The following is a 27532-nucleotide window of genomic DNA, read 5'->3' as shown; positions in this document are numbered from 1 at the left end:
GAACTTGGGGCAGAGGGGGGGGGGGCAGTATTTTAAGTCGACCCTACTCTTCCAATTTTAGTTTTAAAAAGAAAAAAAAATTAAGTGGGATATATTTTTACAGGGGCTTTACAGGCTTTACTAGGCTTTACATCGGTCCAGCGGTTAGCCAGATCATGAGCTAGAGTTGGACATCATTTTTTTTTTTAAATACAATGACAAAAGTATAGGTATATTTTGCTATCAAGTTATACTTTAAAATGACACTAAAAATATCGAATCTATTAAAAAAGTGCATTACAATCCTATAACACAGGGATCTAAAGGAATAAGACAATGGCTAATAAATTGATGTATACCTAACCCCAATGATGATACACAAATCACTCTTTTGTAAATAACAATTAGTGGTTGAAAAGTTTTGACATCCAACTTAATCCAACCAATCAAAGTCCCCAAAGTTGTTAATTCAACGAATAGGAAAACGTTTTATAAAACTTTGAGGACTAGGTTAATAAACAGCCTAATGTTCCCTTCCTCCCTGCCTGTAAGCAATATAATGCACTAGTTTTTATTACAAAAACAAGAGCGAATACAACCATAAATTTACATTCTTCATTTTTATACCAAGAAAAAGTTTTTTTAGCCAAAGAATTGAATTTTTCAAATTACTATAGTATGTATCATGTGCTAGAAAGATGGTATACAAGTTGTACCAGACCAAAGTAAAGCTTACCTGCCAATATAAATAACTATAGTATCATGTGCTAGAAAGATGGTATACAAGTTGTACCAGACCAAAGTAAAGCTTACCTGCCAATATAAATAACTATAGTATCAGGTGCAAGGAAGATGGCTGCAAAGCCAATGATATATGTGACACAAGAGCCCCAGACCAAGGTCTTCTTTCTCCCCATTTTCTCCATCACTGGACCAGCTATTAAACACCCTAGAAAAAATAAATTAATAATGATGAAAACTTTTTTAAAAATCCCTGTGTAGATTTCACATACCTAAAGTTCTTTAGACTAATGCTGCTTCTCATAAAAAAATATTGTTAATAGGATTTTTAAGTCTAAAATACTTTCAATGTCAATATTTTTTTATATATTTATAACAGATTTCGGGTATTGTCCGTTTCGTGAAAACGCCTCTTAAAGGGCGTTTCGTCGCATTTTCACAGTAGATTTTCCCCTATTTCTAGCCCCTGCGGGGGCTTCTAACAATGCGGGGCAAATACCTAACCCTACCTAACCTAAAATAACCTATCAAAAGCTACTGTGAAATACGACGAAACGCTCCAGATTTCTTTTATGGGTCAATATATTTTTTTAAAGACATTTAATTAATTTTATGAGAAAAAGCCATTGGTTCAGCAACGGACAAACCACAAATTCTAAATTTTATATAAATGTCTGTCTGTCCGTCCGTCTGTCTGAAGCTTAAGAAATCAGTAACCACTGAACCGATTGGATTCTACTCTTCAGGGTATATACCTATTGGTACTGTGGTGGTTTTAAGCTATTTTCTTGGCGGGTGGGACACCCCCAATCCCCTCAAAAAAAAATTTCCTACCCCAAAAAAAATTTCATATTTTTTTCTAATTTTAATGTTTTTTATCACATTTAATGTGAGAATGTTGCTATTATCATATTCAAAATAAATGCTGTAATAAGCTTTAAAATATTTAAACACTAGTCTCTCATTGGACACAAAATGACGTCCAATAAGAAAAAGGAATAAAAATATTGGAAAGAAAATTATTTTATTTCAAAATTAATTCTTGGCAATTTGGAATAAAAAATATAGGGGAAAGAAAATTATTTATTTCAAATTTATTTCTGGTCTTGAAATAATATTCATTATTTTATTTTAATTCGAGTGTCAACCAATAAGATATAGGCATGCTGTTTTAAAAGAATGGAATAAAAATTATTATTTTTTGTCAATTCCCTTTTTCAGAGTATAAAATGAGAATAAATTTTCCAACATCATTATTGATTTCTAATTTAACATTTCATACAGTGGGTAATATTTATTTCAACATTTTTTGTCATTCAAAATCAAGTGTCACAAAAATAATAATATTTAACATAAAAAAGAAATTTTTAAAATAATTTTGTTTTCTTTATTTGTTGAAGATTTAAGCCCAAGCTTTTTCTGAGGGGGGAGACCCCCCTCAACCCCCCCTCTCCTGAGGGGGGAAACCCCCCTCGACCCCCCCCTGATGCTCTCTTCTTTAAATCTTTCATTATTTCTGTAATTTATTCTAACTATCTTATCAATTTCAAAACATGAGATAAAAAGAAAATAATTTGCTGTACATTATTAAAAAATATAAAAATTTAAAAAAAAATTCCAACATGATTTTTAATTTTAAATACAAGAATATTTTTTCCTATATGATATGTTAAATTTAAATACAGGAATAATTTTGTACTGTGGAATTGAAGAAATAAATGCTGTATATTAGAGTGGCTTGATTTTCAATGATTTTCTAATTTTAAATGTGCTACATACACTTTCTGTCTGAACATCATATAAGAGACCAAAACATGAAAAGAAAATATTTTGAATAATGGGGAGGCTTGCTGATGCATGTAAACTTTTAGAAAGACACTTGTGGGGAGAATTTTTTTTTTTTTTTTTTTGGGGGGGCAATTATTTTGTCTTTCAAAGTATAGCTTTATGCACCTTCCCAATTTTGTCTTGAAGAGTAGAATAAGAATAAAAAATCTGTTTTTAAAACTATTGATCCTAGCAAGAAAAATCCATAAATAAATTTAAAAACCAAGAGATTTTACATTTAATTTAAGATTTTTCATGCTTGGATGAATATTTTTTAAAACCAATTTAATATTCTTACATTAATCAACAAGACAAATTCAAAAAGATGCATAAAGCAATACTTTGAAAGAAAAAAAGTTGCACCTCCAGAATAAACTTCTAAAATTTTTAATGCATGGAAACACCTTGCCCCCATTTCCCCTCAAGGACAAAATCAATTTTTTATATTTAGGTTTCTTATATGAAGTTTAAACTGTAGATGTTGATTACAAATTGAATGTCCAAAATTGATCCACTCTACTGTACATTGTTATAATTTAATATTTGATGTGGGTATAAACATTAGACATAGATGGTCAATCTGACCCCATTTTTTTCTTAAAAAGAAACCTTTGTTCACTTTTTGTTGTATATGAAATACAGCCCTAAAGGCAACATTATTTGCAACTAAATTTTGCAATGATATAATTTTTAGAAAGATAACTTTATTATAAGAAATTAAATTATTTATAACTACATTATCATATGTTGTGTCATACGCTTCACATTATATGATGGAAGAAATATTTTCTTTAAATATTTCACCAAAGAAAGCTTTAACCTAAGATATTCAACAATTTATAGCTGATACATAATGTAAGCAAAATTCCCTTGTGCTGTCTCTAGGTTATCTCTATTGTATAAATGAACGTACAAAAGAGGAGGAGAGAGAGAAGGAAATAGACAGAAAAGTGAGGGAGGGTGGAGGGGGAAGAAATATTGAGAAAAATAGACAGAGATATTTATTGTTCACCCTTAGATGATGTAAATTTTTTGATAGACTTTTTTGAATTTAAGAAAAAGATAGAGAATGAGACAAAACCAAGTATCATATTTTATTAATATTGCTTATACAAGAAAGGTCATTCAAAATTATTTCACCAATATTAATGTCAAGTGACAAAAATTTAAATTTCCACCTACTTCGCCCCCAGAGGGGGCAATAGTAGAAGGAAAATTCAAATTTTGATCACATGACCAAAATTGTTGAAATAATTTTAATATCCTTTCTAGCATTCACAATATTACGAAAATATGATAAATAACTATTATGTTTTTATATATTTTTATATATTTTTAATTAATTTTCTTTTTTTAAATTTTCTTTTTTTCTTTTAAACTTTGTTTTATCTAATTCAAAAAGATTGTAAAACCATCCTTTTCGTGTAGGGGCGAAGCCCCAAAAAGGCTAATGGCAAAGAAATTTTAAAAAACAATAAAAAAAGAAAAAAATCAAAGGTTTTAAATAATATACCTAAATCAATATAAATAAATATAAAAAGTTATAAACAGTTATAAAATGTTATAAAGGGTTATAAAATGTTATAAAGAGTTATAAAATGTTAAAAAATATAAAAAATATCTTTAAAAATTTTTTTTAAAATTCTCCCCAGAACCTTCAGAAAAAAGCCCCTAGAGGCTAGGGGCGAAGCCGCTAGTTTTATATAAAAGAAAAACGTGACTTACCCATAAAACATCCAATAGAAAGAATACTGGTTATCCAGGAGGCTTGTTGTAAGTTTATTCTTAAAGGACTACTGTAGATGGTTGAGGATTCATTTTTAAATAGGGATGGCAGGGCAGGACCTAAATACATCATAAATATATTAACTTGACAAATATTTAAGGCAAGTATGCTTGTTGGTGTTTTTATTTAATATGCAAAGAAATCAAGTTGCTGTTATTGTAATGGATGGTAGAATATACGTGTAGATTATGACAGGGAAAAAAGACGTCAATTTAGGTTGCTAATTTGGAACTCATTTAATGGCCAGTTCGTTCATCCAGTAAGGGGGGATGGAATGGGGTAGATGGAGGGTGGTTAAGATTGGCATTTTAACCAGCTAAACGTATCATTTTATTAGAGTACAAGATAATCTGGTGTAAGATCCAAGATCCTTATGTAGAATATAAACGTCAACACACAAAACATACCTACATAAAAAGTAGATTCATAACAAAAAACAATAAAGTAAGATTTCAATTTATATTTTTTGTCAAAAACTCATTTAGATTTTTAGGATAGTCAAAAATAAACTAGGCTAGTTAAATTTATTGAAATGACAGTCAAAATTTTTTTGAAATAAATAGTGGGGCTCCAATGTTGTATATTTTACAAATCTGAAAAAAAAGTAATTTCTGCTTAACTAATGTACAGTTAAACTAAGAGAATGTCATAATAAAACTTACCTGTAAATCCAATAACACAACCATTGAGTATACATGTGAGAGTGGCGCAAAATGCCGCGGTAATTTGTTTTCTCCGCGAGTATCTTGTGGATTCCATACCACGTGGTACATTTTTACTGCTAGGCCCATCTTCCTACAAATATGAGTATGACAATATCCATAATTAATGAAACACAAAAATCAAGGGTGGTAATATGGAAAAGGTAATTTAAATACCCCAGGTTTCAATCAAGAATAAGTTTATTGGAAAAAATCACAAAAACTTTCACGTATTTATAAGATTTATATATGTATCATGACTGACAGGCCAACAGACCAAGTAAACTACACACTTGATGCTCATTAGTCAAGAGAATCTTCACAAGGAATATTAATCTTTCTATCTTAAATGGCAGCAGAGAAATCACATTCCCCCATAGCATCAGTTTGCGTCCGGAGTAATTACTAGGGTAAATAATACGTTTTAAAGTTTTTTTTTCTGTATAAAGATCAATGATTAATTCTTGATGATATAATTACCCTAGTACGCATTTTTCAACACACACACACAAACGCACCGATCGCCAGATTTTCTCCAGAAAAAAATATAAGAAAAAAAAACACTATTCACCTATTATTTTTGTCCTCTTTAAATTAATTATAACAATTACCATATAATTTTCATACTTACATGAAATAAAATTCTCCTGTAAAGGTTTTAAAAAAAAAATTCATATACTTTACACTTTGTTGGGGAATATTGTCAAGGAAGAAACAATCCATAATACAAAAAAATAGATAGATAACTGGTTTCCACTTTTATTACGACTATCATTTAACGAAAGCTTTTTAATTCAACCTTAAACCGAAGCCTTGTGTGATGCTAGGGTGTTTGGAGTTCTTAGGGAACCACACTTATTACAAAAATTTATCCTGAGAATGTTCAGGTTTTAAGCTATAACAGACTTATACAATTGGATATGTCAATATCTTAAAGTTACTTATAATCTATGGAATTGCACGGTTTTTTTGAGCCCATATTATATTCAACCTATATTCGCCCTTTAAGTATCATCATTGTGGATGCTCATCAATTTATCAGCCATTGTCTTATCCCTTTAGATCCCTGGCTAAAGTGGCAGTACAAATGAAAATCATCTAAAATGAGGAGTAAAATCGTGTATGTCCAAATATATAAATATGTATTTTATTGGCCTAGAAATTCTGGGAATAATGCACTCCCATGCAAAATCTATATTAACATACTCATCAAAGGCCTCAAAATTTTTACTCAAATTTTTGTTTTGAAATTACAGAAAATCTTTTTGGCATATTTAGTTATATTTTCCACCAGGTATAAGGTATAACCAACAAGAAAAATGAATTAAAATCAAATATGATGGGCAGATAAAAAGATCTCCATTACTAATAAGATATACCCTTAAGAATAAGAACCCATTTTTAACTATGTTTCATGTGATGTTTCTAGAATAAGGCTTTTAGGTTTGAAAAGAAATTTAATGTCTATCATATCATGTGATGCTTTGAGAATATGGACTTATAAAGATCTTTCCTACTACATAAACTGAGATGTTTCTAGAATATGGACTTAAAGAAGAACTCTTCATAATCTATTCAGGTTGTTTCTAGAGGACTTGTAGGTTTAAATCCATGTCATATTATGTATCATATGATATCTATTGAATATGAACTTATGAAACCAGTGTTCTGGAGCCGGAGCCGGAGCCGGAGCCGGGAGCCGGGAGCAGCAACATTTTTGGTGGAGCCGGAGCCGGATCCGGAGCCGTATTTTTCGTTAAAAACGGCTCCGGCTCCGGACTAGCTAAAAATGATTTTTTAAAGTAATATTATAATTTGGCAACGGTCTATTTTCATATAATAAACTGAAAAACTATTGTTACTTAACAAATAGACACACATCCTTCTACTTTTATATAGCTTTAATCAAATAAAAGCAAAATATTTCATATTATTTATTTTATTTTATCAAATTCAATAATGAAAAAAAATTGATATATTAATTTTAAGGTAGGAGCCGGAGCCGGAGCTGGAGCCGGGAGCCGTATTTCCAAATACGGCTCCGCGGAGCCGGAGCCGGAGCCGGAGCCGCATCAAAATTATACGGCTCCGGCACACTGTATGAAACCCCTTCCTACTACATAAACTGAGATGTTTTTAGAATATGGTCTTACAGATTTGAGAAAACTATTTTCTCACTATGTATCATGTGATGTTTTTAGAATTAGTACTTGTGAAGCTCCTTCCTACTTTATAAACTGAGATGTTTCTAGAATATGGACTTATAGATTTGAGAAGAACCTCTTTCCTAATGCATTTCTTGCCTATTCAGCAAGTGGTCAATTCTACAAAAATTAGTTAAATTCTTCTATGAATTTTTTTTCTTTATTTTTTTTAACCTTAGATTTGAAACTGTGAAACTTTAAAGATCAATAAATATATCCAAACATATAGCATATCATTGAAAAATTGTGAGTTTCATATTTTGTAAAGAGTAAACTTTTTTGACAAACTTTTTGCCTGTTTTGTTTTAACAAAAATGTCCTTTGGAATTAGAGCTTTAGATGTACAAAACAAGTTTTAAATATTCAAATTTATGTGCTTATTGATACATCATTTGTAAAAAGAGCAAGGAGATATCAATAGCAAATAAATCATCACTGAGAAACTTGTAAGCCACAATGCAAAATTCCTCTTTTCACAAGTCATTTAACAAAAAGAGGTAAATTATAACAGTTCTTTAAAAACTGAGCATCTATTCAAACATAAGTGATGACAATCTCTTTGAAATGACGTCTCCAAATGAGATCTTTGTGTGATTTGCATACACAATTTCTATACAGTTTAAGGCATTTTTCGCATAATTGCCATAATTAATAACATATAGGTCTTTAAAAAAAAGTTTTATCCAAAAATTTTAGGGTTGGGTAAAATTTTGGGTTGTCTGTATATACATCTATACCCCCCCCCCTCCCGTTTAAAAATCAATGTCAACAAAAATCTAAAATATACAACAAATAATTTTGACGGAACTAAAATTTAATCATGAATAAATCAGGTTGATAAAACGTTAATGAAGAAAATGAAGAGAAAAACGGGAAATGATTTCATATTTCTTCGTATTACTTTACACAGGAATTGGCACATTTTTGGTACGTAACTACCTTATAGTTTAGTAGCCAATCTACTCTATAACTCAAATTGACCGTTTGTTTATCTGTCAGAAACATACTATACATGATATTTCTGTATTGCTGAGAACCGGTTTTAATACAACGGCTATTAAGTGGTTTGGAAGCCATACTGGAAATGTTTATGCATTGTCTTTTGTATCCCTGGTTGATTGGAAATGTAATATTGCAAAGTCAGCACCAAAAAGAAAAAAATATAGTTATTAGAAAATACAAGAACCATAAAATTATAAAGGGAGAGTTCCAAGGAGTGTTTTTAGGGAGCTTAGATACATTACATTATTATATATCCCTAAAATTATCCTCCTGAACTTTTTAGTTTTGTTTAGTTTTCAGGAAGAAAAGAGAATTTTACTACATAGAATATCGAAAGTAGAAAAAAAGCATTACAGAAAATCATGATAGTTTACAGGTAGCTCGAATTAAAACAGGTAAAAGCAAATCTTAGAAATCCTTAAATGTCAGAAATAAAAAGATTACCTATGCTGTTTTGGAAATAAGTAGTGGGCCACGGAAATATCCCCCCCCCCCTTAAAAAAAAACTTTTAAAAGGCTTGATCTTATCTGACATAATTTTTCAAAAGCTTGCTCGTAGTTTTTTTTTAATTGAGTAAATATTTTTTTTAAAAGTTGTTAAAATCTTTTTATTTACTTTTGAATTAAATCTAAACATGATTTAACTTACAAAGGATAAATGTATAATTATTTTAATTGAACAATAGAAATAGAAGAGTAGAAGAATATTCTGAACCCTTTTTTCGTCAAATCTAAGAGAGAACATTCCTAGCAGACAAAAGTATTGTTTACTTTCGACTCAAGCTGATGTGGATTCTTAAAAAATGATAGACTCGCTATTCGATAGTGAGGCAAAATTATTTTTGTGAAAAATCATCCAAAAGCACATTAAAAATCTACAAAAATTAAACAAAATCATATGTTAATAACCCTCTTAAGATTTTATTTCATTTTTGTAAATTTTTTTATTCGATTTTGGAGGATTTTTCACAAAAGTAATTTTGCCTCACCAGCGAGTTGCCAGCCTAACTTTTTTTTTAAGAATCCAACTTTGTTTCAAGCTTTCAAATTGTAAACGAAATTTTTGGGCAATTAATTCTGATTCCGCAAAGCTTTCTACTAAGAAAATATACTGTTAACAGCTGACTTTTATGTATGTATGAAATGAAAAAAAACATGCCTTCGTAGGAAAATGTGTACATAATTTCAACCAATGAGATCCAATGTAAATTCCGATGCGATTCTCCTATTGGCTCAATCAGACATTCCCTCTCTTTCTTTGTACCTTTATTAATTGAACAATGACTTAAAGGACGCCAGCAAGAAAAAACACGCTTTAACTGCTGAAAGACTGCCACAAGAAGACCCAATAACCCAAATTTAAAGCCTTCAGCTTCAATAACAAAAAAGTTCTAGGCATTTCAAAAAAGCATTTTATGTACAATGGAATTTTTGAAAGATTTCCAATGCTCATAAAAGAAAAAACAATATTAAATTACGTCGCCTAGACACAAAATTATAACCTTATCTTTGTCAGAAACTTAGATTATCTGTAACTGATTACGTTTTTACAATAAAAACACCACATTTCATAGTCAAAATCTATGAAAAATATTCGATTTAAATTGAATTTTTAAACAAAAATCATAGCGGAAACAAAGGGGTAAACTAATACAAGCTTAGCTGTGATTGGTTGTTAAGCTGATTCAGCCTTCTGATTGGCTACAGTACATTCGGTACAACGCAAGTAAAACTTAATTTTTTTTAATGATTTTGACTATAAAAATGGGTATTTTTATTGTAAAAATATAATTAGTTACTGGAAACCTAAATTTATGACAAAAATAAGCTTATAATTTTGTTTCTAGGCCACGTAGTTTAATTTCAAAGTTTTCAACATGAGCATTGCAATTCTTTCAAAATTTTCATTGTACATAAAATGTCATTTTAAAATGCCTAGAACTTTTTTGTTATAGAAGCTGAAGGCTTCAAATTTGGGGTATTTGGTCTACTTGTGGCAGTCTTTCAGTAGTTAAAGCGTGGTATTTCTTGCAGGCTTCCTTTAAACAAACTAAAAGTTTCTATTAACTTTCAGTTGGAAATGCAATATTTGCTTAAGAATTATCCAGAGTACATCAGGGAAACAGGGATAGAATCATTGACAATAAATTTATCTCCCCTCTAATTTATATATGAAATTCTAATGTGGTAGCTTTGAAAAAAAATGATTTATTTATCCGCCATTGTCTCTGCCTCCCTGAGAGAAAATACAAATGATCCGGTGTTTTCTAGATAATTTGGTTAAATCATTATTTTTGTTTCTGCATGGTACAATGATTTGTCTGTACGCAATTGTACGCATTCCATGGGAAAATGCGGGAATAGTTATTTCTCGAATCGTGTTATAAACGGCTTTCCGCGGATATAGAATGTACAATTATAAGATTAAAACTTGTTTTTTAGCCCCGAGGTACTGAAGGCACCGGCTAAAAAACTAGTTTTAATCTTATGATTGTACATTTCTATATTCGTAGAAACTGGATATAATACGATGCTAGACATAGTTTTTTCGTATGGATGAGAACCGGTTCCTATCCACCGGATTCGAATGAATACGAGAAAGATAACAAAGATTGGTAAAAGGTGAAAGGATGATGAGAATTTTACGCATTAAATAGGAACTTTTGAAAGGATCAAACCAGAAAGGAAAATTATTCTGGTAAATATTAGTTTAAAAGCAGAGAATAAAGTATATTGTGATAATGATTTTGACTGTAGATTTTAGCTATGAATAAATTGTTTGATAATAGTAACAAACAAGGATGACAACATCCATAAGTAGCAAAGCTCAAAAACTATAAATAGACAACTGGAAATGATCTATAGAGTATGTAATAAAAAAACTTCAATAACAAAAATCACGAAACCTTTTAAAATGTATATTGTATAATGTTTTTTTGAAGCATTAAGCTACATAGGCGTCCAAGGGGGGGGGGGGGTAATGGGCCATTTGGCACCCCCAAAATTTTGTGAACAATACCCCCCCAAAAAAAAAATTACCCACCCCCAACGATTTTGGGGGGGGTATTTACCCCCCCAAACCATTTTTGGGGGGTAATTACCCCCCCCAAAAGAAATGTTCTTTAAAAAAATTTTTTCGGGGGGGTAATTACCCCCCCCAAAATAAATGTTCTTAAAAAAAAAATTTTACTGAAATTTTTTTTTTGGGGGGGGGGAGGGAGTAAACTAGTTATAAAACTTACCAGGACCTATAAGACGCTTCACTTTAAAGTATAATCATATTGGTTCATTGGTTAGTGAGTTAATTATTGTATTTTTATGTTCTAAAGAATGAGATACTACTATATATTTAAACTAGCGGCTACGCCCCTAGAGCTCTAGGGGCACTTAAGGTAGGAGGGGGAAAAGTGGACCTCATCCCATTTTAAATTTGAGTTTCAAAAGAGTAAACAAAAAGATTTTTTAGGGGGTAGGGGGTGAAGACACGCTCCTCAAAAATAGTTTAAAACCTTCCCAGGACCTATAAGAAGCTTCACTGTAAAGGAGAACAATATCGGTTCAGCGGTAAGCGAGATCCTTCGGGACAAACAAAAAAAACGCTTACTACTTTATATAATAGGATAGAAGTGGCGCCCTAAGCATCTAAGAACTCGTGTTTTCTAAAGGGTAAAAAGGGAGGAGAAAAATAGCCTAAAACCACTCAAAGGATTGACCTATAATAGTGTGGAACCATCATGGGATCTATGTGAAGCTTTCCTAAAAAGGAGAACTCAGTATTAAAAGTAATGAAATCTGAAGCTATAGTCAAATAAACCTTACTTACTACTTCCTTATGTTATAGGATAGTACTTATTAACTTAATAGATTAGGTAGGTGCTTTTTTTACATAATTAAATTACCCCCCCCAAAAATTTTACCCCCGGGGTAAATTAGTTTGGGGGGGTAATTACCCCCCCCCAACAGATTTGGGGGAGTATTTACCCCCACCAACAGACTTTAGGGGGGGTAATTACCCCCCCCAATCAAATTTTACCCCCGGGGTAAAAATTTTGGGGGAGGTAAAAAAAAATTTCGGCGCGCTTCGCGCGCCATTTTACCCCCCCCAAACACGAATTACCCCCCCCCTAAAATTTTTTACCCCCCCCCAAAAAAAAAGCTTGGACGCCCCTGTTAAGCTAATAAGAAAAAACGTTAAAATCTAAAATTCGATTTAGCACCCCAAAAAAAGTAAGTCTTTAAAAAACTTGGTCAAAATATGAAGAATGTTGACTTAATTAATCACTAAAAAATCCAACCGTTTATCTTGAACAGGAGTTGAGAAAATCACAAAAACTTGAAAAACTAGGAATCGATCTAGCCCCCTATCCAATAAAGGTATCTTAATAAAAATAGGTGGAATTATGTATAAAGTAATCTTGTTCAATCCCTGAAAATTTCAACTGTCTATCTTGTATAGGGATTGAAAAAATCATGAAAACTTAAAAATCTAGGAATCGATCTAGCACCCCAACCAATAAAGGCATCTAAATAAAACTTAATCGAAATATGTAAAATATAAATTTATTCAATCCCTGAAAATTCCAGCCATTTATCTTGAACAGGAATCGAGAAAATTACAAAAACGTAAAAATCTAGGAATCGATCTAGCACCCCAATTAACAGACAGACGGACAAAACAATGTATAGATTAGATGGGCATATGTCATATGAATCTTCACTAAAATTTCAGCTGTCTATCTTGAATAGGAGCCGAGAAAATCACGTTTCCCCCATAGCGTTACAGAAGGACTGACTGACTGACGGACGGACGGACATAGTGAATTATAGAGTAGCTTCGCTACTAAAAAGAAATAAGATCAAATTCTTGTCAACTAAGCTCCATATTTATCAGATAAAAAAGAAATTGGCAGGGTATTACTAGAGAAAAAAATTTTATCACTTAAACCATTGAGAAAATATACGAAATGATCTTCACTTCAATTAAAAAAAACTGTCTTAAAAATATTGTCACTTAAAAGTGAAAATTTATGCAAATAATCAAATTGCCATTATGTGTCCAGAAAAATCTATGAAACGGATTTATAGGGGGACAAAGACACTTGTAGATTAAAAAAGTACAAAATTTTTATCAAATTTTCCTTCCCATGGCTAATCTAGAAATTTTAGTATTGCAAAACCTTTTAGTACCTTTTGTACCTATTGTAGTTTTTCAATAATGGATGTTTTTGTTTAAAAACTATACAACCACAGAAAAAAAGATAAATGTCACTTCAGCAGAATGAATCAATGTTACATTAATAATGAATTAGCTTGAAATATTTTATTCATGTGATGAAATCAAAGCCTACACGTTTATGTTGAAATCAAATTTAGATTTTAGATTTTATAGATAACATTGTTAGATTTTATTTAAAAGTAAGAAATAGGAAAGAGAAAAAAAAGAATTATTTTGTTCAAAGAAAACCTATCTTTTAAAAATTAGGTATCCATCTATCAATTTAACAGGCACTGTGATACTTAACGCTATCCCGAACAACAACAAAAAAGCGGGGACAATTATATAATAATCAGATTAGAGATACACAAAAGATATTAGAAACAGACACAATAAATTATAGAGTGGCTAAGCTTCTTAGTAGTTGTTGATAAACATGTATCATTACTATATTCAGACTGGCCAGTCAATTTTGAAAATAAAAAACGTACATAACGTACACAAAAAAATACGTTACGTACATAAAAAATGTACAAAAAACGTACATAATAAAAACACATAATGTATATTTTCATATAGTTGTCTATATTAATACATTAATATCTATATGTTGTGTACTAAAGGTATGTTAAGTGAGATGTTAAGTAAATAAACAATAGGTACACTCTTATTATAATTTTAATAATAAAAGTTAGTATAATACAGAATTTAAGGTGTAACACTTACAACTACCTTAACAAACTTCAACTGATTTTCTAAATCATTTTTGAATTATAATAAAATTTATAGATTATCTAATATTTCCATCTGAAAAAAATAACAAATGAATTTTCAAACATGTTATTACAAAAACAAGTGTAGCTAAACGATTTGGTCCAAAGTAATATACTAAAATTTTCTGACAAGAAGTGATAAGCTCTAGTTAGAATTTTAAGAAAGATCGAAAAATTAACGAAAATCAAATAAATAATATCATATTACAGAACTTTTGATGAGATTACACAAGGATATTATTACAAAAACAGTATAGCAAAAAGATTTTTTAAAAGTAATTTACTAAAATTTTCATTCTAATGTCCTCTTCGTCATCTGACATGTTTAGAGGTTAAAATTAAAGTCTGAAAATGCATCTCCAAGTTTCAAATCTAAATAAGAGTAAAAAATTAAATACATAGAGCGTGAAACTAAAAATAACCATTTTAAGATATATTTAAATAATACTTTGAAAATACACTCATTAATCTAAATGTTTAAAAAGAAGTAAGTTTTTTCTTCTGTCTATTAAGATCTCACTAACTACTTCATAGGTCAAAGTCTTAATTGTAGGAAAGCTTCAAATACACTGCAGCATGATGAGTTTTAAGGCCTTGAAATGGTTCTTTTCCCTCTTAGAATACAGAGCCAAGTTGCCAAAAAATATGACTTCTAAATCCTGAACTGAACACCGTATGATATCTCGGAATATTTAAATATAAAGAATTTTGAAAAAAAATAATGTAAAATCCATAAATTTAAACTATAGGTAAGTTATAGTAACATATGTATTTGCATAATTTACCTACATATTTTTGTTCTATGAAAATTTAAGATAATATTGAATTTATTTAATATAATACACCTATAGTTTTTGTTAAAATTTTCGTACAATACATACAAATTAATTTTCTGCTAATATTTGATTCTTATTATTTTTAAAAAAAACGTAAAACGTACAAATTTCAAAATACGTAACGTACACATATCAAAATAACGTCCAGAACGTACACAGATTCGATGCGTAATGTACAAAACGTACACTCTAGCCAGTCTGTATATTACATAGCAGCCAGGACAATATGATTACATTTTAACATAAAAATTTAAGAACGGCTTGAGAACAATGGTAGTTATAGAGTAGATTAGCAATAGTCTAAGAAAGATGTTCTTAATTCTGTAAACAAGTAGGTGAACTTCAACCAACTAGAGACTTTTCTTGAGAGAGGGTGGTGTAGTCTAAAATCATCCCAAGACACAACCTTATCAGATAAGCAATTTCTAGGATCATCTGCTTAAAACCTTACTATTTGATTTTTAAGATAGGAGCTTTATAAATCACATATTCAATAGCATTATTGACGGACGAACAAACATTGTAAATTATAGAGTAGCTTTAAGCATGTTATACAATATTTAAGCAATATTCCTATTATCTATTATCAGATATATATCAATTGAGTCATTAAATGTATAAGAGATAATAATCTTATCATTGATTGATTAATTGATTGCGCAAGTGTTGAAATACATTGTACAAATTCATTTTGTTGTACACGCAAAACGTGTTCTAGAGAGTCTAAAATGCGTCTATTGTAACAGTTGTCAATTATCATAATTCTTTTCCAAGAGTGTTTGCAAGCAGCGATCTAAAGAAATAAGACAATGGCAGATAAATTGATGCACATCCCCAATAACGATACACAAAATTACCCCTTCTGGAGATTACAATTAGTGTTTGAAATGTTTTGACACTCAACTAAATTAATTAACCAATCAAAATTCTATAAAAGTCCCCAAAGTTGCTAAGCCAACGAGATAACGTATTATACAACTTTTGGGACTAGCTAGTGTAAAGAAACAGCCTAATGAGACTGTGTTATTGGTCTACCAAAAATAGCAGAAGGACGTTTGGACTTGGTCTATTCATATATTAGCTTTAATTGTTAAAAGAAGAGTAAAAACTTATTTTACATCCCCACAATCGAAAGCTGTTGCGGTTTTGCTTTACACTCCTACGAGTTTGTCGGTAATTGGTAATGCTCTGTCATGTGGGATGTACGTACTTACTTGTGTAAAATTAGCTGTGTCAGATGTGTCTGTATGCCTTTCTCCCTCCTCCATTGTGATTTTATTTCAGATCTGAAAGCAAGGACCATTTTTATCCAAAAGTGTAAATAATGCGTTTGAACATCTTTTTAATAATCCTTACTAAAATACACTTAGCGGTCAATGCTAAAAAATATCTAAGCAGTCTAAAACATAGATAAAGGCTTCTCTATAAAGAATTATTTTTATTGGAGGGATCATTATTTTAGTCGGCTAAAAGATTTACTTTATTTGAGTACATAATAATCTGGTGTAAGATCCAGGTAAAATAAATCCATATACATAGTACTAAGCAAAGAAAATCTTTTTTAGGATTGTATTCTTATAACAATTTCACTAGGGTAAGGGGGGGGGGGAAATTTCGGTATTTTTTCGTTTTTTTTGAAAAAAATAGGGTAAATATTAATATTTTCAAATGAAACCAAGACCGGTAGAAAGCTTATGGAAAGGACTATCAGGTCCTAAAAGGACGTTATCCTAGGACTTTTAGAAGTTTGCCGAAATTGACCGCAAAAAAGTTACCGAAAATTTTTGTAGGCAATTTAATAAGGAACAAATTTGATTTTATGTTTTTTCTGTCATTTGAAAGGAACATGGAGAAAAAGGTCATTTAATGAAGGTAGGTCGAAATTACCGAAAATAGCCCCTTACCGAAACTTCCCCCGCCTTACCCTATGTAATTTAAAAGTTGTATAATACAAACTAAATCCTAACAATTTTCAACAAAATAACAAAAATATTTTTAAACATATGTTTGTTTCACATCTTGAAACAGAATTAATTAAATGTTTCTTCCAAAAAATGCATAATCCCGTTCTGTAAACTATAAAAGGATAACAATATACATTACCTAGCAATGAAGCATAGAAAAAAATGGGTAATATCCTCTTAGAAATTTTTTTTTCAATTTTGAAAAATTGAGTACCCCCCCCCCCCTAGCTGCAGTACTCGGCCCTTTTGCCTGCCTAGCCGCATTGCTCGGCCCCCTTGCCTGCCTAGCCGCAGCGCTCTGCTCCCTAGCCTATAACCTAACCTAACCTAAACTAAAATAGTTGTTCGTTGTCGGGGGGGGGGGGGGGGGAGGTATACTCAAATTTTCAAAATTGAAAAAAAATTTCAGGCAAGGAAAACGCCAGAAAATGATGTTGACATATAAAAAACAACTAATAAGATATGTTATATAAGTAGATATAGATAGATATATGTATGGCCTCAAAACTCCTTAATATCCGCTGGATTAGAACCAGTTTTTAGCCATACTGAAAAATCATGTTTAGCATCGTAATTTACTATATAAATTTTCCACGATTATTGAAATAAGCATAACATTAAATCTTAAAATTTTTCATTTCAATATCAGTCTATAATACGATGCGATAAATAGCTATTTAACACCTAGGATTGACATCATTCTACATATATGCAATACTGACTGACTAATGAAAAACAGTCAACCTTAGTTACATAAAAGCCTTGCTTCTAAAAGAGACACAATTCACAGATTTTTAAGATAAGAAGGACTTATCTGAACTTTGAAACCTTGATAACAAAATTTCTTAAAATCTAACAAAAACATAAAAGAGGAAGGCTGTCTACCTGCTCATCTAAATAAGATATTATCTTTATCCATTAAGATGATATTGTTCAAATGTACAAATAAGCTGGAATTAGTTCTGGATCAGGTTTTTGTCTTTATTATAGAATTATGGTAGGGGTAAAACCAAAATAGTATGATATAAGAGACGATACCCAAATAATAGTTATTTATGGCATCGCATTATAAACAGCTTTTTGTGGATATTAAAAAGAAAAATTTTAAGATTGAATCCATTTTTTAGCCCCGGTGGTGTTAAGGCCGGGTCTTACAAAACTGGTATTAATCTTACGATTTGTATTTTAATATTCGTTGAAATATTTCTATAATTCGAAGCTACACATGATTTTTGTATGGTTGAGATTAGGTTCTAATTCACCAAATATTAATCGGCTTTGAAGCCATACTTGAAATGTTTTAATTTCCAAATGTATTAAATAAAATTGAAGGCAGTGGCACTATAAATAGAGACTAAAGGCAAAGCCACTTGAAATATACAAAAGAATCCAACTTAAGACTTGAATAATAAATTCTGAAATGCCAGAAGACAAGAAAATATTAATATGGTTGCAGAGTTTGATAAATACATAGCAGTCTACTACAATGGATTTATTATCACTTGGATGTTACATCACATTTTTAATAACTCAAATACAGTGAAACTTGTAGCGAGCTAAAATAACGTTCCCCCCATCCTACTGGATGAAGTAACTAACCAATAAATGACAGGGGAAATAGAAACATAAATTGGCGACAATTGTTCCTCAGTCATAATATCCACGTTTTTTCTATATCCATTTCGCTGTCGTAATTTTAATTTCTACACCACAATAACAAGCCGGTCGTCCTACTTTTAAGTAAACTGCAGCAACACAAATCAGCTGTTTGATGAAAATCAAGATTCAGCTCACATGTTTATGCTAGATTTCAAGACTAAGACAAGCAGCCGACTATCTTTTTTAAAGATGTCTTATCTAGCCTGTCGACCTTTTTTCTTACAATCAAGTCATCATCAAACTAAGCTGCTATTAAGGATATGTAGAGAAGTAAAATTTTATGAAAGTAAAAGTGGTTTATTAATAAGACATTGTACGTAATACTAGCAATACGCCTTTATAGTTGCGTCAGTTAAAATTTAAAAAGAAATTGTAAAATATTATTAAAAATAGATTAAGCATTATTTATAATATGATTATTCTGACTTAAACAAAAGCTGGAGTCAAAACTATTTTTCTAAATATGCTGTGCATGTCTCCATTGAAAAATTGATATCTTTAAAGTATTGCATTACTAGTTCCAAACACAAATCTAGATAAAAACCAGAACAGGGAAATGATAAAATACTCTGTTATTGTAAGATAACAAAATATTAATATTTGTACATATATACATTTTTTTCAATAATTAAATATGCGTTACGTACAGACAGACAGACAGACAAACGGGAGTGAGAGATTCTAAGCTTTAAAGAACCAGTTAAAATATATTTTTACTTATTACACAAAATAAAAAAAATACTGGTTCTCTTTTATCAATAACTACTGAACTGATTGAGTTCTTCTTGTTAGGGAAGCTTCAAATAGGTCCCGAGATGGTATTAGGCTAATTACTTTATATCAAAGCCTTGAGATGGTTTAAGGCTACTTGTCTGCCGTTTCTTATCAATTAGAATGCACAGCCTCTATATGCAAGGGGCGCAGCCGCTAGTATTTTGAAAAGTTTGAAGAAAAAAACAAAAATAGAAACAAATTGTTTGTGTTGCGTGTCTTGATTCATTGTCTTTCTCAAGAGAAAATTGATTTTATACAAGCCTTGCCTTTACACCAGCTAGGAGGGTGGATAGGTTTTGTCTCTCGTAAAATATTTAAGCCGAGTTGCTTCGCGACTTGCCTCTAGGGTATGGCGGGGAAAGTAGCCTAAAACCACGTAAGATATTTATAAAGCTTCTTTGAACAGTACTCCCCTTTTGAACCAGTAATTTCCGAGATCTTAAGCTTCAGACATAAAATTCTTATTACGTTGTATTATAGGATTAGTATTTACTGATTTAAACAAAAATCATAATGGCCTTTGTAAATACTGAACTTGATTTGTTAAAGAATACAAAATTAAGAGTATACAGAAACTAGCCTTCATATAAAAGAATTAATTTTTGTCCTGATTACAACGGATGGTGATCCCCCCCCCCCCGCCCTGTATTTTTAAAATAAAGGGGTAGTTTCACGAAATGCATTTGAACTTAATTTAGTGAACCGCATATTTTTTCCTAGTTAATGGGTTAAAGTACATTTATATAGCATTATATTTGAAATAAATTCAATTTTCTACCACGTAGTTTTTAAAATATCAAGACTTGAAAATTGTCTTTTTGTGACATATGCAATTTAAAAATACGATTTTCAAGTCTTGATATTTTAAAAACTACATGGTAGAAAATTGAAATTCTTTCAAATATATGCCATATAAATGTAGTTTAGCCATTTAACCAGGATAAAATATGCAGTTCACTATATTAAGTTCAAATGCATTTTGGAAACTACCCTTTTAGATAAAAGAATATGGAGGAAGTGCTCGGCTAGGCACTTTGAGGGAAACCGTCCAAAGAAAAGTATTCCCTTTCCCTTCTCAAGTAGAGGTTTCAGTGCTCAATAGGCACTTTAAGGGAAAGCACCTTCTCTTCTATTATCCAGTACTAGTTCAAGATAGAAAAAATGGTAATCATATCATTTTAATGGGACAAATAAATCTCAACATCCCAACTGTTTAAATGCAAGAGGATTATTGAAAAATATAAAAGTGAAAACGTTGCATTTTAATATTTTCAACTTTCAGCTTTTTTACATGTATTGTTGGGACATTTCATTTTTAACAAAAAAACGCAGCAAGAATTAAATTAATTCAGAACTAATAAGGCTACTATTAAACGAATAATGTTTTTACAAATCAAAACGTCTAAAAAATGTCTAAGACTATTTGGTACAATATTGAAATCGTAGATTTGGTTAAGCGATTTAATAAACTTTTAAGTGTAACCATAAAATCTGTTAAATATTTTACAGTATGGTTTCGGAACCGATTAATATCCGCTGGATTAGACCCGGTTCTCAGCAATACTGAAAAATCATGTATAGCAACGTATTACAGAAATTTTTCCACGAATATTAAAATAAAAATAACAAAATTGGTTTAATCTTATAATTTTTCATTTTAATATCCACGGAAAGATGTCTATAATACGATGCGAAAAACTATAAAAACTCAGCTTTTGCCCAAATATTGTGTACGCTTTCTAAAATGCTGTGATAAGATACATTATACCTATCTTTATTGCCGATAGTCTAAATTACTTTAGATTGTCTATAAAATGCAGCTATAGCAGGGGTGGTATTATTGTATACATCTCGTAATTGAGAGGGAGTGGGCTTAAAAAAAAAAAACTAAAACCAAAAGGTAATGATCTCTATCACAGAGAATTAAACCGGTTCATTAGCGAGATTTAACGGGCAAATAAAAAACCTTACCACTTTAATTTAAATGACAGAGCCCTCGACATCTAAAGGCTCTGTAATCGAATGGGGTGGGATGGAGAAATGGACGAAAGCCATCCAAAGATTTAAATATAATATAGCCTTAAACCATCTGAGAACCATATCGGTTCAGTTAATGTTAGCTATACCTTCAAGAACCAACAACAAACCTTTTTATTGAAAAAATACTAATTAGAGAACGATATATAATATCTTTAAGTCTTTATAAATCATCTTCTTTATATTCTAAGAAACTCATCTAACTTAACTAAATTAATCATAATAATAAATGAAAATATGATGAATGATATAATAATATATCGTGTTACCAAAATAAGAATATTGTGGCTTAAATTTCTCTTCACACTCAAAGATATGAGTCATAATAATAAACCAACAAAATATCAGAAATTACCTTTTTAATTTCACTTAAAATAAAAATTTCACGCAAGTATATTAAAACACGTATTTAAAACAAGAAATAAACAAGATTTCACTTCTGGGACATGTTTTTATTCAAAATCACACATTTAAATTTTATAAGTACTATTGAATTGAAGTGCCTTCTACTACTACATAAGTGTACTACTATAATAACTGCCTGAAGAAACTGCATGGCTAATCTACCTGCCTGAATATCACTTCCATCCCACCCGCACAGTGAAATATTCATAGAATTTTTATAAAAAAAAATTTATTTCTGTTAATCTAAAATGCAAAAACATCGTGTTTTATTATTAATTTTACCATTTTTTTTATCATATTTAGGTATATGTATTTTCTAACTTCCATAAAATCAATGTTTTTTTTTCATTGTGTTACTCCCCCTTACCTTTCTCACCACAGAATTGTAAACATTGCAATTTCAATGTATAATAAATTACAGGAGGAGGGAGAGGATAATGACAGATTTATTAACCTATATACCAATCTTACCTCTCTGTTTCAAAATTAAATTATACCAAAGGCAAAATCACTTTATAGTAACTTTTTTTTTTTTGGGGGGGGGAGAAAAATTTATTGTTCATTATTCCTGATATATTATGAATATAAAATATGTCACTGTGGGCTACAATTGAATCAAGACAAAAGTAAGTGCCGAGCCCTGGGACCTATGTAGGGTGAAAATAGACATAAATCCTTGATGATTCCAGGTGGAGACAAAATATTTTAGCGGGGTCTTTTGGTTTTTTTCCAATTTAAAGTTCTGAAAAAAAATTGAAAAAAATATGAAAATCTTGAATAAAAAACAAACAAAAATTGATTTGTAATATTTTTTTTTATTTAAAGATACAAACAACTTATATAAATACTATAAGCTTAAAAAAAATCACAATTTTCAAATTTAGACTTTCAATATAAAGATTTGTAGAAAAAACCTAACAACAAATTCTAACATATTTCTGATCAACATAGCAATAAAACGTCTTTTGCAAAATCTTTATCATCAAAAATAAATAGCATTTACTAAAGACTTTTTTTCATTTAAACTTATACTTTTCACATTATTTAACTTTAAAGATTGATTTTTTTAAAAAGAAAGGTTGCGTGATTTTTTTATTCATAATTAATTGCCTAATTTTGAGATTCAGATAAAAAACTTTACTACTTTATATTAATGGATAATCTTCTAGCAGCAGCTACGCCTCTAGAGGCATATGAGGCCCTTGGGTAGGGGGGGGGGAGTCGAACCCTCCTTACAATTACAGTTTTTTTTAATGAATAAGTCAAAAACATTTATTTTGGAGAGTTAATTCTCTTGGGATAGTGGTGGTACCCTTTCCTAAAATAGTTATAAACCTTACCAGGACATATGAAAAGCTACCATGTAAAGGAGAACCATAGTTCACAAAGACTCACATAGAACCTGTTACTTTATTATAAAGATACATATATACACAGAAACTCTACAATCAGAGTATGTCTGTTTGTTCATCCGTCTGTATAAAAACAATACAGAATATATTTATTTTGCTATAGCGGCTACGCCCTTAGAGGCCTTTAGGGGAACTTAAGAGGTGAAGAAGAGGTTGAATTCAACAACTATATTTTTATTTTAGGCTTAAAAAGAAAAAGGTTTTTTTGTGTGTTGTGGTTCTTTTTTAAGGGGCGATTTCTCTTCTCTTTCTTAAAAAAAGTTATAAACCTTCCAAGGACCAATGAGAAGCTACATAGTAAAGTAAAAAAAGAACCATATCAGTTCTTAAGCATCAGAAACTGAAAGATGGACAAACAGACATCAATCTATTTTGTATCATAAATAGTGCTTTAAAGCAGGGAGAGAAATATCATCTGGAAAAAAAAATTTTCCTATCGTTTAAAAGTTATATCCCTGTATAAAAAAGATAGGATGTCCGTGTTTTTTTTCTGTCTGTGCCTGAAGTTCTTGCTAACCGCTGCACTGGACCAATTTGGTTCTTCTTTATTGACCTATCTTTTAGACTGATATAGGATCAACATATTAAGGAGTAGTTTAGTGTCTATTAATCCTTATATAAAAGTAACAGTTTCTGTGTCTGTCTGTTTGTGTGTGTGTGTGTGTGTGAGGGTGTCTGTCGGTACCGAAGATTCTTTGTAACCGCTTAACTGATATAGTTCTTCTTGGTTCAAGTTTTTCATGGTCCTGAGAAGTTTTGAGTTTAGAAAAAATTAGTTCCTACCCAACATTTAAAAAAAACTTTTTCTTTTACATACTAAAACTGAAAGTAGGGGAGGGGTCAACTTCCCCCCACTTATCAAGGGCCCCTAGATGCCTCTAGGGGCAAAACCGCTAGTGATAAAATAATTTTTATCTTGAATTATGATTAAATTGTTCTTTTTCCATTTAATAAAATATAATTGTAATTATCAACCTCAAAGAATATCCAGAATTAGGTAATTGGATTTAACAAGGAAAAAAAAAGACAACATCCATAATTAGTGAAGATCTTAAGTTTAAAAGAATACAAATAAAGAAAATAGCAAGTGTAACATACAGATACAAAAATATATTAATCAGAGCGAGATGGGACAATGGGCTGTTTATTAGACTAGTCCCCATAGTTTAATATAGGAATTTGTTATTCGTTGACTTAACTACTTATGGGACTTGTTGCGATTTTTGTTTGGTTGGATTATTAAATTAAGTGCCCAACATGTCAATCATTAACTGAAACATACAGAAGGGTTATCCATGTATCATATTTGGGAATGTAAATCAATTTAGCGGTCATTGTCTTATCCCTTTAGATCCCTGAATAGTAATTAACAATGATCAATGTTTCTTTTTTTTCTATGTAGCTTCTCATTGGTTCTTGGAAGGTTTATAACTTATTTTGGGAGGGTACCTCCACCATCCTAGGAGAAATCAACCCCTAAAAAAGGACCCCATTTCACACACAAAAAATAAATTTTTCTTTTTAAGTCTAAAATAAAAATCTAGTTGTAGAATTCAACCACTTCTTCCCCTCTCAAGTGCCCCTAAAGGCCTCTAGGGGCGTAGCCACTAGTACCAAATAAATATATTCTGTAATGTTTTTATACAGACGGATGAACAAACAGACATACTCTGATTGTAGAGTTTCTGTGTATATATGTATCTTTATAATAAAGTAACACGTTCTATGTGAGTCTTTGTGCACCAAGGGATCTCACTAACCACTGAACCAATATGGTTCTCATTTAAATGGTAGCTTTTCATATGTCCTGGTAAGGTTTATTACTTTTTTAGGGAAGGGTACCATCACTATCCCAAGAGAATCAACTCTCCAAAATAAATGTTTTTAACTTTTTCATTAAAAAAAAGAGTAATTGTAAGGGGGGGTTCGACTTCCCCCCCAACCTAAGGGTCCCTATATGCCTCTAGAGGCGTAGCCACTGCTAGTAGAGTATCCAATGATATAAAGCAGTAAGGTTTTTTATCTGAATCTCAAAATTAGGCAATTAATTATGAATAAAAAAATCACGCAACCTTTCTTTTTAAAAAAATCAATCTTTAAAGTTAATTAATGTGAAAAGTATAAGTTTAAATGAAAAAAAGTCTTTAGTAAGTGCTATTTATTTTTGATGATAAAGATTTTGCAAAAGACGTTTTATTGCTATGTTGATCAGAAATATGTTAGAATTTGTTGTTAGGTTTTTTCTACAAATCTTTATATTGAAAGTCTAAATTTGAAAATTGTGATTTTTTCAAAGCTTATAGTATTTATATAAGTTGTTTGTATCTTTAAATAAAAAAAAATATTAAAAATAATTTTTTGTTTGTTTTTTATTAAAGATTTGCATATTTTCTTCAATGTTTTTTCAGAACTTTAAATTGAAAAAAAACCAAAAGACCCCGCTGAAATATTTTGTCTCCACCTGGAATCATCAAGGATTTATGTCTATTTTCACCCTACATAGGTCCCAGGGCTCGGCACTTACTTTTGTCTTGATTCAATTGTAGCCCACAGTGATGTGGTTCTTTTATGAGATAAGTATTAGGAAAAAACATAAATAAACAAAAAAAATTAGTAAACGAAAGGTGGAATAATAACCTTCTCCCTTAAATAGTACCTTTCTCTTGTATAAGATTAGATTAAACTGGAGAAATTCAAATAAAAAGCTTCCCTAAATGGTTAAATTCACTAACACTTTCATTCAAAATAAGATTAAACTTGCTACATTTTAATGGAATTGGGCGGTTTCCTTCAAAGCGTCTGCTCAAGCACATAAAATTCTCACCTGGGTTCAACTTATTCCAAACTAGTTTGAATTTCATTCCTTTTCTGTGGTGGAATGTAAATGAATGCAACTTTTAAGTAGTGAACCTACTCTATAATAATGGTCCTTAAGTCAATCAGCTACGTTTAGGGAAAAACTTTTTTTTTCTTGGATACTATTCAGATTACAGGCTTAACGCTTCTTTAATTAAACAATTTTACCTTATTTTTTATGTTTTAAACACATGAACTCATGTGGCAACATCTCTAAACTTTCTAAATTAATGCAATTTTTTTTACTTCTGAAAATAAAAATTATTGAATATAGGTATATTGTTGATAATAGTTTTATATTATATTGAAAGTTTATTTTTCATTTTGGCAACATCTTATCTTATATTCTCCTATGAAATACTATAGAAATTAAACACTGATCATTTCACTGCAGTTTTTCAAACGTAATATTATCCCAGTATTGGGATTAAGAACAGTTTATGAGAGCCCGGAGGGTTAAAATTCCGCACAATTTGTCTTACATTTTAATAAAGAACCTGAGAAAAAACTAAAGATACCACTTTCTATTAAGATAAATCCCGACATTGTCTTAGAGATGGAGTGTATCCCCCCCCCCCTGGTTTATGCGAGGGTAGAATTTTCAGTATATAAATCAAGTATATTATAATAATAAGATAATAATATAATATCTAAACTACTATTCAGAGATAGACAAGTTCTTTTTTTCCCTGCTGCAATTTTTTATATTTTTTCCCCCTCCTAGTTTATACCGGCAAGGAAGGGGAAATGTTTTCAGAAATCTTTAATCAATTCATATTATACCCCCCTCTCACATATTCTTTTAGTTTTTTTTTAACCAAGGAGGGAAGAAAAATGGAAAAAAAATGTTTTAGTTTTCTTAATTTTTACATTTTTTCCCCCCAACCACATATTTCCCCCCCAAGCATTGTCAAATTTGCCGAATATACACCCCTGGAGATGGAATAACTATAAAGTATAAATTAACAATCCTTTTTTCATTTATTTTATTATGCATTAAAAAACAATAATTCACTTCTCATATAAATGTAGAATAGTTTATATATGTAAATAAATAATATGAACAATTAAAAAAGATAAATACTAGAATTTTTTATGCCCATGTCTCAACTACACCATCAGAAACCTTAGAAACAAATAGATTTGGTAATCATTGTACAGATTTCATAAACAGAAATCAAATCAAGAACGCTTAGAAACACAACTGAAAGCTAAATCTTTTAGATCAAATGCCAAAAAATGATTTTTTTGGACGGTCCATAATTAAATATAATTAGATACTAATTTTACAAATTTTAGCTTCCTGTAATGTTTTTAGGTGTATTTTATAAATGTTTATTACAGCTCTAATTAAACCCTCA

The 27532-nt window shown here is 30.5% G+C and overlaps 1 protein-coding gene across 1 annotated transcript in view; it reads right to left on the bottom strand.

The window, feature by feature from the left end:
- LOC145328714 (trehalose transporter 1-like protein) overlaps nt 1-16360 on the bottom strand; it is a 31702-nt gene extending 15342 nt beyond the window's left edge. Inside the window, exons 1-4 of the mRNA XM_080172516.1 lie at nt 16279-16360; nt 4996-5128; nt 4273-4392; nt 793-928 (exon numbers count right to left, since the gene is read on the bottom strand). Coding sequence (XP_080028642.1) covers nt 793-928; nt 4273-4392; nt 4996-5128; nt 16279-16332 — 443 coding nt within the window. The 5' untranslated portion in view covers nt 16333-16360. The remainder of the gene's footprint in view (nt 1-792; nt 929-4272; nt 4393-4995; nt 5129-16278) is intronic.
- Nucleotides 16361-27532: the final 11172 nt, after the last annotated feature.

Source organism: Acartia tonsa, chromosome 1 (assembly GCF_053477335.1).
Source record: "Acartia tonsa isolate MP-2025a chromosome 1, ASM5347733v1, whole genome shotgun sequence".
Taxonomy (NCBI): Eukaryota; Metazoa; Arthropoda; class Copepoda; order Calanoida; family Acartiidae; genus Acartia; species Acartia tonsa.
This window is presented reverse-complemented; position numbering and strand designations above follow the sequence as displayed.